The sequence below is a fragment of the Triticum aestivum genome, chromosome 5B (genome assembly GCF_018294505.1).
Source record: "Triticum aestivum cultivar Chinese Spring chromosome 5B, IWGSC CS RefSeq v2.1, whole genome shotgun sequence".
NCBI classification, from domain to species: domain Eukaryota; kingdom Viridiplantae; phylum Streptophyta; class Magnoliopsida; order Poales; family Poaceae; genus Triticum; species Triticum aestivum.
The window spans coordinates 574,816,837-574,829,973 of NC_057807.1; the positions used below are offsets into that span (position 1 = coordinate 574,816,837).

Consider the following 13,137-nt stretch of genomic DNA (forward strand, 5'->3'; position numbering starts at 1 on the left):
ACAAGCAAACGAGCTAATTTTTTTGCTGAGCTGGTTGATCTGAATATTTTTTCGAAGGTTGGATATGTGCCATCACAATTGGCTGCGCAGATGGTAGATGATGATTGGGCTACACAGAGGCCATTGATTCCCATGTGTACTGAACTTACAGTAATAGCCGAAGAGGGACAGGTGACTGGAACTGAAACTGAAACTGCAGCAACTGTTGATTGGAATGTAGTTGAATTAGATGAGCCTACTGATTTGGTCATTGCACCAATGCCTGACATTGAGATGGCCAAACTTTTTGGCATTCCAGTCGATGACAGAGATAAGCAGGAGAGGGGAGAATCTAGTTTGCCTGCTAATGTTGATGAAGATGTAGATGGACAATTGATGGAACAAGCTGCAGATGAAGTAGATGATGCACATGATGATGAGCTGGTGCATGTGTATGACAAAGAAAACCCTGTCATTGAAGTAGGCAAGTTGTTCCCAAGCATGAAGGAGTTTAGGATGTGTTTCAAGACTTATGCAGTGAAACATGAGTTTGATGCCAAGACTGTTTGGACTGATAGGAAGAAGTTTTATGCGAGGTGCAGAGGATTTGATGGTAGTGTCAAGCCTTGCAAGTGGTACATATCTGCTAGACTGCAACCTGATGGAAGTACTGTCAGGGTTAACCAAATCCCCAATCAACATACTTGTATTACAAGTTCACAGAGAGTATCAACCATGACATCACAACTTTGGGTTGCAGAAAAGATCACCCCAATTTTAGCCAAAACACCAAACACTACTGCCAAGAAACTCAAAGTAGACTTGGAAAAGATGTACCCCATTAAACTGAAATATACCACAGTGTGGAAGGCAAAACAAAGGACAATGAAAAATTTATATGGTGATTGGGCAAATACATTTAGGATGCTTTACAACTTCAAAGCAGAGGTGGAAAAGAGGTCACCTGGTAGTGTTGTGGAGATAGATACAGAGGTATCAGCCAAAGGTGAAGTCAAGTTCTCCAAGTTTTTTATGGCTTTGAAGCCTTGCATAGATGGCTTCAAAGCAGGGTGCCGTCCATATTTGAGCATAGACTCATCATTTTTGACAGGCAAGTGGAATGGTCAGTTGGCAGCATGCAATGCTCTAGATGGACACAACTGGATGTTTCCTATTGCTGTTGGCTTGTTTCAGTCAGAAACCGAGGCTTCATGGACATGGTTCATGATCCAGTTGAAAAGATGCCTAGGGCCAGTGTCACCTTTGGCTATACACACAGATGCATGTAAGGGGCTTGAAAATTCAGTGAAAAATGTTTTCCCACATGCTGAGCAGAGGGAGTGCTTCGGTCATTTGTGGATGAATTTGATCAAAAAATTTAGAGGAGAAGAATTTGGGCGCATGTGGCCAGCAGCAAGATCTTACACTAGACAGACACACAAATATCATCTTGATAAGATAATGGCAGCATGTGATGAGTTTGGTCCATGGCTGAACACCTACCATTCTTTGTTATGGTACAGGTCAGCATTCAACACTGCCATCAAGTGTGACCACATCAACAACAATTTGGCAGAGAGTTTCAACAACAAGGTGAAGGAGTTAAAAGATTTGCCTGTGCATGACATGGTTGACCAAATCAGGATCATGCTCATGCGGTTGTGGGAATTGAGAAGAAGGATAGGTGATTGTCTGCAAGGTGATAAGCTTCCAGCAGTGGTACAACAGGTGGTCAATAGGAGCAGAAGTCTTTCACATTTGTTTGTTGAAAAATCTTCACCTTGGGGTGCTGAAGTTAGAGATAACAAAACTGGAAGGAGACATGTTGTTAACACTGAATTGCATGATTGCACTTGCCTCGAGTGGCAACACACTGGTAAACCATGTGAGCATGCCATTCTTTTCTTAGCATCCCAACCGAAGATAAACATGCACCCATATCTGCATGAATATTATTCGGTAGCAAGATTCAAAGCTGCATATGCTACTCCAATTCCAGCACTTACAGATCAGTCTCAGTGGCCTGAAGTGGACATTGAATTTTCCATGTGTCCTCCCTTGACGAAAAGAAAGGCTGGCAGGCCTAAACAGAGTAGATTCAAGGCATGGTTTGAGAAAGGTGGGAGTAGTAAGAAGGGAAAGAAAGATGAAAAGCCAAAAAGGGCCCAAAAAGGTAACAAAAACAGATGCAAGTTGTGCCAGGAACTTGGGCACAGAGTGGGATCTGTCAAATGCCGTTACACTCCTGATAAGCCAAAGTATGTTCTTGTTTATTTGTCTGTGTTTTGATTTGGTGCTTTTTTCCAATTACTATATCTATAACATTTTCTGCACAGGAGGAAGCGAGCAAGTCAGCCCCTTGTTGTTGAACAGTGTTGGCCAACAAAAAAAGCAAGAGTCAATGGCGGTAGAAAGAAGAGAAGTGTGCCTGAGCCTGAGCAGACTGAAGAAAATCCTGCTGCAGTCAACATTCAGACTGAAGAAACTGATGTGGAGGTGCACACCGAAGAAACTGAACTTGAGCGTGTCGAGGTTCAGACTGAAGAAACTGAACCTGAGCGTGTCGAGGTTCAGACTGAAGAAACCCATGTTGAGGTACACACCAAAGAAACTGAAACTGGTGTCAACATTGAGACTGAAGACACTGATCACGAGGGTATTGGCGAGGTGTTGAAAAGACCAGTGAAGAAAACCAAGATGATCAGTGAACTTGTGTGTGTAGTAGAACCAAAAATAAGAAGGGCTAAGGCGAAGAAGGGCACACGACGTGGTAGGAAGAAGTAGAACAGAGAACAGTTTGAAAATTTGGGGCATGTAATAATATTTGTAACTTGGTGCGTACTGGTAGTCACTATGTATCCCCATATTTCTATTCGAACTTGTTTGTCTAAACCAGCCAAATAAAATTTAAATTTAAATTTAAATTTGGGCTATTGATGTTTTAGTGCTATCTAAAGTACCTCAACTGAAATATGTTTGCTTGCTGATCATTCCGAGCCCTTTTGGTAACCCGTTGAACTCATAGTCATGAAAAGTGTGTTTCAAATGACCTCCAAAGGTAGGGTAAACGGCCTCATATTTAAGCAAGTTTTTTTGGCACCTTGTCTAAACCAGCCAAATAATTTTTCTACACATCTATTCTACCTATATAGTGTAAATCTAAAGTCTCACTATTTATTGAATTAATTTTCTATTTTTTTCTTTTCTTTTTGAAAAAACAAGGTTTAATAGAAAATTATATATAAAACAAGTTTAAAACATGAAAATGAGAAAAGTAAGTTCAGATCTTTCTTAGTCAATCCAAAATGAAGTTTTGGTGAGGTTTTCACACTTTTCATTTTCAAAACTCCACCTACTCTCGGGTGCCCACTACTCTCTCCCTTGAACTCCATACTACATTGTTTGAGGAATGACAATTTTGTGAAGGATTTTTCGTAAAAATGTATGTAAACCATATTTATATTTTTTTCTCGTTACTATACGACATAATAAGACTATGTGCGCAAGTTTTATATTTTTTGATTTTTTTTGAATTAGTTATGCTCAACCCTAATCAGTCAAAACCTCTCAAAACCCCTCAAAACCCCTCTCAAAACCCCTCAAAACCCCGCACACTACCTGGTCGTCGATCGTTGTGCGTGGACGGTTGAGATCAGGCGCTAGGGTTAGCTACAGTGTGCAGCGATCCGCATGAGACGCGCTGATTGGTTGACGCGGTGGGGTTTGGATCAGCCTCTCTCGTTGGAGCATCAGGACCGTTCATTTGAATCCAACGGCAAGAGTTGACGCGGTGCATGGACCAAGCCTACGCAGTGCCCTTTCCATCGTTGCATGCGTGCCCGTGCCTACCCGCAGCATGCATGCCCACCCGCAGGACTGCGCCCGTGCGTTGCATGCATGCCTCGACGTAGCCCTGCTCCGCCACCCCTATCAACGCAGTAAGCTGTCGCATGCCTACCATTAGAACCGATGCAGCGTCGCATCAAAGCATGCACCCGGCCACAATGCAGCAGCCCGATGAAGACAACCAAAAAGCCAACGCTGCATGGCGTGGTGTGCACGCTGTGCATGGCGTGCTCCTCTTTGAGGACGCAATACTGGCATGGGGTATCGATGTGGGTATCGATGCAGTTCAAATGGCGTGCTGCCCGTTACAAGATGGGCAAAAGAAGGCGTCCATTATTGTCACGTCTCCCATCGACCGAACCTTGCCCTCTAGCCAGGCCCTAGCAAGATGAGCAAATTAATGGGCAACGGCATGCATGCACGGGCGGCACACGTAGAGAACCCGGGGAAGGCGTGTCCCCTTGACCCACGACGGCACAGACGCGTGCGTGAGCCCGTCCCCCTTGACCCGCGACCGGTGGCACAGAAGCGTCGCAGTCCGTTTCCCACGGCCACGCTCGTGTACACACTTTCATGGGGCGCCACCAAACGCCGCCCGCCCATTAATTCTAGGGTTTCGACGGGGTGAAACCACGTCGCACTTGGGCTATTTAAGCCGGGCACTATCGTCCTCTCCCTCCTCATCCATCATACCCCATCCTCTGCCTCCTCTGCCCTTCTTCTTCCTTCTCCATCAAACCCGACCGAGCACTCGAGCCACCCCGCCACCATGCAGTACACCGCCCCCACCTACCGCTTCCCCCCAACCGTGCCGGAAAGGCTCTACCCGGCCGGAGTGTATGTAGAGAGAACCCTTAGGGTTTGGGCGATCTCGAGGTGGAGGGGCGCAAGGGAGTTAACGGAGTTCTTCCTTGCGGCCGGCTTCCGCCACCTCCCCCGCGGCTCTCCTCGGATGTACCATGTTGAGGAGGTCAACCACAACGGCGTTGTGGTTGGGCTCCTCGCCACGTTCACTAACCCTTTCGATGCTTTCCATCTCCTCGGGCGAGCGTATTGGGTTGGTTGTGAGTTCATAGCTTTCACCACCTACAATATCTTCACCGACTTCCAGAGCATCTTCCCCAACAACGGCGTTATGCACACGCTCCCGTACCCCATCAACAACGGGGAGGAGTGAAGGACGGCGCCCGGAGGAGCGAGGTGGCGTTGTTCCCCCGGAGGAGGAGGAGAAGAAGAGCCCGAAGAAGAACCCGCGTTTGGTGCCCCCCGATCTATCTAGCTTATCGTATTAGTTTTTTTAAGTAGTAATCGTTATGCTACTATTATTAAGTTGTATTAGTATTTTAAGTTGTAAGGCTATCATGGAGTTGTAAGGTTATCGTGGAACTATGGGTTGCAATCGTTATGCTACTATATATATTGTGTGTTTCGTGCTATTATTTGAAGATTGCTATGGGTTGTTCTTGCTTATTATTTGTGTATTGCTATGGGTTGCTACGAGCCCGGGTTGCTACACCTCAATCTCACCACACACACACCATCTTCAAAATATTGGCCAAACCATGGACATGCAACTAGGAGCCCCATGCAAACCCACTATGGACATGCCACTAGGAAATGCAAACTAATTTACTTCATGCAACTCATTTAGTTCATGGAACCGTAGACATGCATAAAAACAATTAACATTTGGTTTTATTGCATCAAAAAATGATCCATCACAAAATTTAGTGCAAGAAAAAGGCCAAAGTAAAAATAAGTAACATTTTATTTGCCGAAGTTAGAGGTGGGCTGGTGCCGCTACGCGGGTGGGCTGGTGCCCCTACGCGGGCGGGCTGGTCTCTATTTTGGGCATGGTTATTTTCTCAGGGCCCATTTTCTCACGGCCCAACATCTATTCGGCAGCCCAGTTTTGTTTTTTTACTAGAAACTGAATTTGGGTGTGTACTCTGTTAACTGAAGAACAAAAACAGAGGAAACAGAGCATGAACACTGAATAGGGCCCCTGAGAATATCAGTACAATAATTCAAGCAAGTTTTGCTTCACACGAATTCAAGTTCATCTAACAAATGATCCCTGGCTAACTCAAACTACTGGGCACCCCTGAAACTAGCTGACTAACTAACTGAAACTATAACAAATTCTAGCGATTGATGAACATCAAGTAAAATAAACCCATAGCAATGACACAACCATAAAATGCTCCCGCCATCTTATTTGCTTGCTGCTTCAAATCGATCAGATGCTTTAGTTGCTTGCCGATTTTCTTCAATTCACACTTCAGTTCTGCACTGTGCATCATCGGATCGGCTCTGTCCGCCAAATTGGGGGCTTGTTCCACGGCAAGCCGCCCCCCAAAATTGAGCTCTTGGGTTGGGGTTGATCCCTCCAATTTCAACCTTTCAACATATTCATCGAGCCACTCAAAATGCCCACATTTCTTCAGAACCTGAAAACAGGGGGCCGGCGGCGCATGAATCCTAGATCCACCACCCAGATCCACCGCCCTAATTCGAGGGAAAAAGAAAGAAATCGGGAGAAATTAGACCATAGAATTGGTCAAGAACACAGATCTAACCTGCCCCGGCTGTGGCTTGCTCAAACATTTCACAAACTCGCGCCCACGGTTGCCATTTTCTTCCCTCACACAAGTCAAACGCTTGAGAGGCTCCATGCGCGGGCAATCGGGGCATCTTGTCAACGGCAGTGGACCATACTGCGTCCATGATTGGCGGGTGGCTGAAGTCGAGCTAGACATCACTCGCCGGCGGCGCGCTTCGTTGCCGGAGCAGAGGAAGAAGAAGGTGGGAAAGGAAAGGGGCAGGGTAAGCAATGGAGGGGGGCGGGCTGGCTCGGGTCGGGGCACGCTGATGAGCACGGGCATGCTTGTGTGGATAAGTTGTGGGTCCCACCCGAATGCGAGTAACTGGTGGGTCCCGCGTGTCATAACTCAAATCGCTAACCCTCGTGTTTTTCATTTCACGGTTAAACAGAGCCATGTCGCATTGGAGCTATTTACACGCTCAAGTGTGTCGCATCACAACCATTCACTCGAACAACGTCACACTCAAGCAAATTCACATAAAAAACGTCGCACAGGAGCTATTGACCCGTTTCCCTAATGCGCGTCTTTGTGGCCAACATCTTCTACGTAGGATCGACGTGGACTAGCTACCACTGGAGTCTCCGAGGTGTTGACGAGAGCAGATTAGGACGACGCACGTCGTCGGTCAAGGCTAGCTGCCGCCCGCACAGCAAGGCCGGTTCACACTTCCCCCTTGTCTATAGTGGCCGGCCGGAACAAGTTCACCTCAGGTCAAGTCTTACACGCCATGAATGGCCACCCACTCCTGCATTTCATTTCACGGTCCACAAGTTCAATCAGCAGCAGCAGTCGGCAGCGTGTGTTTCCTGGAACATGCATGCAAGCGCTTGACTGACTTTGAAAGATCTGGCGGTTGCCTTGCCTTTGCCGTGCCGTGCGCGCCATGACTGCAACAAGGTCATGGCTGCCTGCGATGGAATCATGGACACATGGGACTACAAATGCACCTCCACACTCCCAGTCCATGATGTCCACTCTGCACCCAGCTCAATGGCCTCTCTTACCTCGCCTACTCCCATTCCCATCTTTTTCATGCTCGCGCTACTCTCGGTCCTACCATCATCTTCTCCCAGCCCGACCAGCAGCTCCGGCGGCGACACCGACCTCGCCGCGCTGCTGGCTTTCAAAGCCCAGCTCGCCGACCCTCTTCGCGTCCTTGCCGGCAACTGGACAACCGGCACGTCCTTTTGTTACTGGGTCGGCGTCTCGTGCAGCCGGCGCAGGCAACGGGTTACCGCTCTGTCGTTGCCGGGGATGCCACTCGTTGGATCCGTGACAACTCATGTCGGTAACCTCTCTTTTCTCTCCATCCTCAACCTCACAAACACCAATCTCACTGGCTCCATTCCACCCGAACTTGGTAGGCTCCATCGTCTCAAGTACCTTCGCCTCAGTGGAAATAGCTTGTCTAGCATCATACCTCCTACCCTGGGGAACCTAACGAGGCTGGAGTTTCTTGGTCTAGATTTGAACCAATTCTCAGGCCAGATCCCTCCTGAATTGCTGCTGCATATGCACAACCTTAGGAAAATTAATTTGTTTGGAAATGACTTGAGTGGCCAAATACCTCCGTATTTGTTCAACAACACGCCTTCATTGGCATACATCAATTTTGGAAATAACAGCCTGTCGGGTCCTATACCACACACCATTGCATCCCTATCCATGCTTCAGGTCTTAAACCTACAGGTTAATCAACTCTCCGGCCTAGTGCCACGAGCCATGTACAATATGTCTAGGTTACAAATTTTTGCACTTGCAGGAAACGGCAACCTATCTGGAATATTTCCGACCAATCAAAGTTTTAGCCTCCCAATGCTACAATTTTTTTCACTATTTCGTAACAACTTTACCGGTCGGTTTCCGTCGGGGCTTGCATCATGCCAGTACCTAAAAGTAATTTCTTTGAGTAGAAATTCCTTTGTGGATGTCGTGCCAACATGGTTAGCCAAATTACCACACCTTGAAGCGATTTCCTTGGGTTTTAATAACCTCATAGGGTCAATTCCAGCTACTCTAGGCAATCTCACCAGTCTTGCTGCATTAGAACTATCTAATGGCAACTTGGAAGGGGAAATCCCACAAGAATTAGGTCTTATGCAGAAACTATCATATTTGCATCTGGGATACAACCAATTCACAGGAAACATTCCAGCATCCCTTGGAAATTTATCCGAATTGTCTTACCTAAATTTGGGAACTAATCAGTTGTCTGGCCAAGGACCAAGAACACTTGAATATAATGCAGATTTGAACGTGCTTGATTTGTCAAATAACAATTTAGAGGGGAATTTAGACTTCTTGTTAGATCTTTCCAACTGCAGACAACTCCAAGGCATTGATGTACAAGAAAATTCTTTCACCGGCGTCCTTCCTGATCTTGTGGGAAACGTCACTTCACGTTTAGCCATTTTCTCCGCAGGTTATAATAAGTTAACAAGTGGCCTTCCGCTAGCAATTTCAAATATAAGTAGCCTTGAAGTGATAGATCTTTCAAACAACCTATTCACAGAGCCAATTCCAGAGTCTATTTCAACGTTAGAAAATCTTTTGTACCTTGATCTCTCCCACAATCACATGTTAGGCCCCATACCAACACAAATAGGTATGCTCGGGAGTGTTCAACATTTATTTCTCCAGGCAAACAAATTCTCGGGCTGCATACCAAGCAACTTTGGTAACCTTACTTGGTTAGAAAACATCAACTTGTCTAATAACCAACTAAGCTCAACAATACCCACGAGCTTTTTCCACCTGAATAAACTTATCAAATTGGATATTTCTCAGAATTCCTTTGTTGGTGCACTACCATCCAATATTTCTAGTCTAAGACAAACATATCAAATGGACATCTCTTCAAACCTATTGACAGGAAGCATCCCAAGATCACTTGGACAACTTAATATGCTAACCTACCTAAATCTATCCCACAACTCACTGGAAAACTCAATTCCGGGCACATTCGAAAAACTAAAAAGCTTAGCATCATTAGACGTCTCATTTAACAATCTCTCGGGCACCATTCCAAAGTTTCTTGCAAACTTTACCTATTTGACTATCTTAAACCTTTCATTCAACAGGCTAGAAGGCCAAATACCCGAGGGAGGTGTTTTCTCAAACCTCACGGTGCAATCTTTGATTGGGAATGCTGGCCTATGTGGTGCTCCACGCCTTCGGTTTTCGCCTTGCCTTGAAAGATCTCCCTCAACTGATATACACTTACCACTATTTCTACTCCCAACACTCATATTAGCAGTGGTTGCCATTGCCATTTGTGTATACCTATGGCTCAAAAAGAAAATTAAGAAGGAGGAGTACAATGCATCTTTAAGTCCAACCAGTGTCATAGGCCATCAGATAATCTCTTACCGTGAGCTCATTCACGCCACCAATAATTTTAGTGAACATAACATCCTCGGATCAGGAAGCTTTGGAAAAGTCTACAAGGGCTTATTGAGCAGCGGCTTGGTGGTCGCGATAAAAGTTCTTGACATGCAACTAGAGCAGGCCATCCAAAGTTTTGACACCGAGTGTCGAGTGCTTCGGATGACGCGACACCGCAACCTCATAAAGGTACTCAACACATGTTCCACACAGGACTTCAGAGCACTAGTACTTGAGTACATGCCAAATGGAAGCTTAGAGACACTCCTGCACTGCTCTAAGAGTACACAACACCTAGGATTCCTTGAGAGGCTGGGCATCATGCTGGATGTGTCGATGGCAATTGAGTATCTGCACCATGATCATTATGAGTTGATCTTGCACTGTGACTTGAAACCTAGCAATGTGTTGTTTGACGAGGAGATGACTGCACATGTGGCGGACTTTGGCATTGCAAGGTTGCTACTTGACGACAACTCAATGATATCCGTGAGCATGCCTGGAACAGTTGGATACATGGCACCAGGTACTTAATTAGCTAGATCATGTTACATTGCTCAACCAACTACACAAATCATTGATAATTATGGCTCCACCTAGAATAATAAGGTTGAGCAACTACGTTTTAATTCAATTTTATAATTTTTTTGGCAGAGTACGGAACACTTGGAAAAGCATCGCGGAAGAGTGACATGTTCAGTTATGGGATCATGCTCCTTGAAGTTTTCACCGGAAGGAGACCAACCGACGCTATGTTCGACGCACAACTAACCCTTAGGCAGTGGGTTCATCGAGCATTTCCGGTAGATCTTTTCCAGGTCGTCGATGGTCACCTACTGCAAGGCTCCTCTCTTTCGAACTGCAGCTTGGACAATGGTTTTGTTGCGTCCGTGTTCGAGCTAGGTTTACAATGTTCTAGCGACTCGCCTGACCAAAGGATGACGATGCGCGACGTGGTGGTGACGCTGAAGAAGATCAAAGCTGAGTTCACTGGGCGGACAGTGAAGACGTCGTGTAGTGCAACACAGTGATCGAGCTTGCTACCTAGTTTCTTGCCTCCTGTCCCCTATAAATGTGCATGCATGTATTTGTTTCTCTTCTTATTCCAATGTATCTGTTCTTTTTCTTCTTGTTGCTGTTCATCACAGTAACCATGTCTACCTTAAGTAGACAGCAAAGCCGAGGGAAATGTAGTCCTTTGAGCAAATGTATTTGCAGTTTGTCCTCGAAGACGGACGCTACGTACGGAGTCGGTCACTTATAATTGTGCTAGTCAAATGAAGATCAACCAATAACGTATTCTTTTGCGTTGGTGGAGCGACCTTTGAGCTGATTGCAGTAAAACAGTGTGGGTACTAGTGAATTTTGTATGGGCTTTCTGCATATGCATCGATCATTAGTTAGTCATTGTGATTTTGCGGACCGTCGAAACATCAAGCATAGCAATTTAGCAACATGTATTACCATGACCCGAGAGACACGCCACAACTCGAATTGGCCGACCTGATCATGTCAGTTGCAGGGCACACAACTGAAGCTCTACTAGTCGTTACAGTTTCTCCTTTTTCTTGAGAAAAAAGCAAGGGCAGCAGTTCATTGTGTTGCTGTGTTATAACTGAAACAAAGATTTTTAAGGTTGTAGAAGATGCCATGTGTTATGGAAATAGGAATTGATTAAAATTGGACGACCGGGCCAAGGCTCCTGATGCTTTCCACATGCTGGCCAAGGCTGCTACGAGCTGTGAAAGGCAAAAGGGAGGGGTCGGTGGAGGTGCGGGGTGGAGCAGGCGAGCGGTGCTGCGAGCACCGCTGATCGGTGTTGCGAGGCCGAGGGGAGGAGCTACGAGGTGCTACAATCGACGAAGCTCGAAGCTTCTACATGTGAAGCTAAAAACCATGATCGGCGAAATCAGAAGCTGCAACCGGTAGGGCACGCGAACACGCTGGCAACCAACGATGCCGCAACCGGAAGCTCCTACCGGTGAAGCTAAAAGCTATGACCGGTGGAATCGGAAGCTACAACTGGCTGGGCACGTGGCCACGGCGGCGGCCACACATGCTACCACCGGCGGAGCTAGAAGCTTCTACCGGTGAAGCCGAAAGCTGCGGCCAGCGAAATCTGAAGCTGCTACCTGATAGAAATTGAAAGCTACAATAGCCGAGCACATAGGACCACACCCACGTCGTCAATGCTGCAACCAGCAGAGCCGAAAGCTGCAACCAACAAATTAATAGATACAATCGACAAGGACGCGACCACGCCAGCCGCAGATGCTGTGACCAGGGATGTGCAAAGCTATGACCGGCGATGCAATATGCTACGAGCCAAAAGGATGATGCTGTTGCGGTCGATGACCTGATCAACTTGGCTTGTAACGAGACCCTCTTTTTTTTTAAACAGTACAATCGAAGTCGCTCACATAGACGAGCATACATCCATATAAACGCGCACACATGTATATCCTACCCTATGGGCACTTTCGAGAGGCTGAGCCGGCACATCGTCTTGAGGTTGACGAAGTCGTCACAAACGTCCAAATAGTCAACAAGAACGTCTCCTTCTACCGAACGCACACCATCAAAAGTCTTAAAATAAATTCAGAAAAATGCAAGCATCAATGTTAAGTCTAGTATTTGAACTCTGATGAGTTGGAATACATTTCAGGTTTCTACAGATTGTCGCTATAGTGGGGCGTATTGAGGAGATGTATTGGGTCCAAGCAAAGCAGTCATTGATCAAAGCCTTGTTGGATCGGTCAAGATGATGAACGAAAGACGCGATTATGACTTGATCCCTAAATCTTCATCCTCTCTCCCCCTCCCGCGTCGCCCCCGCGCGGCGACCGGGGGAACCCTAAAATTCCGGCGCCGCCGCCCCCTCCTCTCTCTCCTGCCCCTCCGCCGCCGCCCTGGGCCTCGGCCGGGCAAAGCCCGACTGCAGCCGGCGGCGGCGGGGCCAGTTCGTCCCCTCGGCGGCTGGGGTTGGCGCGGTGCGGCCCCTCCGCCCTGGGCGCGGCGCGAGTGTCAGGCGTCGCGGCGCAGCGGTGTGCGGGCTCCTTGGTGGTCGCCGGTGCATCTGTTGGGCTTCAGACGACGCTACAGGTGGCGGGGCGCGCGGAAGCTGTGGCAGCGGCGGGATCCAGATCTGCGCGGGCTGCTTGTTCCCGCGGCGCGGGCCGAGGGCGGCGGGGCTGGTGGTGCACGCCTGGCCACGTCGGCTGGCTTGCTGGCGTGGTGGCGAGGCGTGGCGGCGGTGGTGGATGATGCGCATCCAGGCGGGCGGGTGGCCGCGGGCTTGCTTGCTCGGCTCTGTGACGGCGCG

General features: G+C 47.4%; 1 protein-coding gene across 2 annotated transcripts; it reads left to right on the forward strand.

The window, feature by feature from the left end:
- The first annotated feature begins 7,316 nt into the window (after positions 1 to 7,316).
- Positions 7,317 to 11,117, forward strand: LOC123113320 (probable LRR receptor-like serine/threonine-protein kinase At3g47570). Of its 2 annotated transcripts, XM_044534522.1 has the most exons (3): positions 7,585 to 7,715; positions 9,512 to 10,341; positions 10,470 to 11,117. In XM_044534522.1, coding segments are annotated over exons 1-3 (1,209 nt in total). In that variant the 5' UTR covers positions 7,585 to 7,713; the 3' UTR covers positions 10,847 to 11,117. The 2 variants fall into 2 exon arrangements, with proteins under 2 accessions (XP_044390456.1, XP_044390457.1); XM_044534521.1 differs by having other exon boundaries at positions 7,317 to 10,341.
- The last annotated feature ends 2,020 nt before the right edge of the window (positions 11,118 to 13,137 follow it).

Bases quoted from the DNA above. Each gene is read 5' to 3' on its own strand.
- LOC123113320 (XM_044534521.1), top strand. From the start codon at position 7,332: ATGGCTGCCTGCGATGGAATCATGGACACATGGGACTACAAATGCACC. The intron at 10,342-10,469 runs GTACTTAATTAG...TTTTTTTGGCAG, and splicing joins AGTTGGATACATGGCACCAG to AGTACGGAACACTTGGAAAA.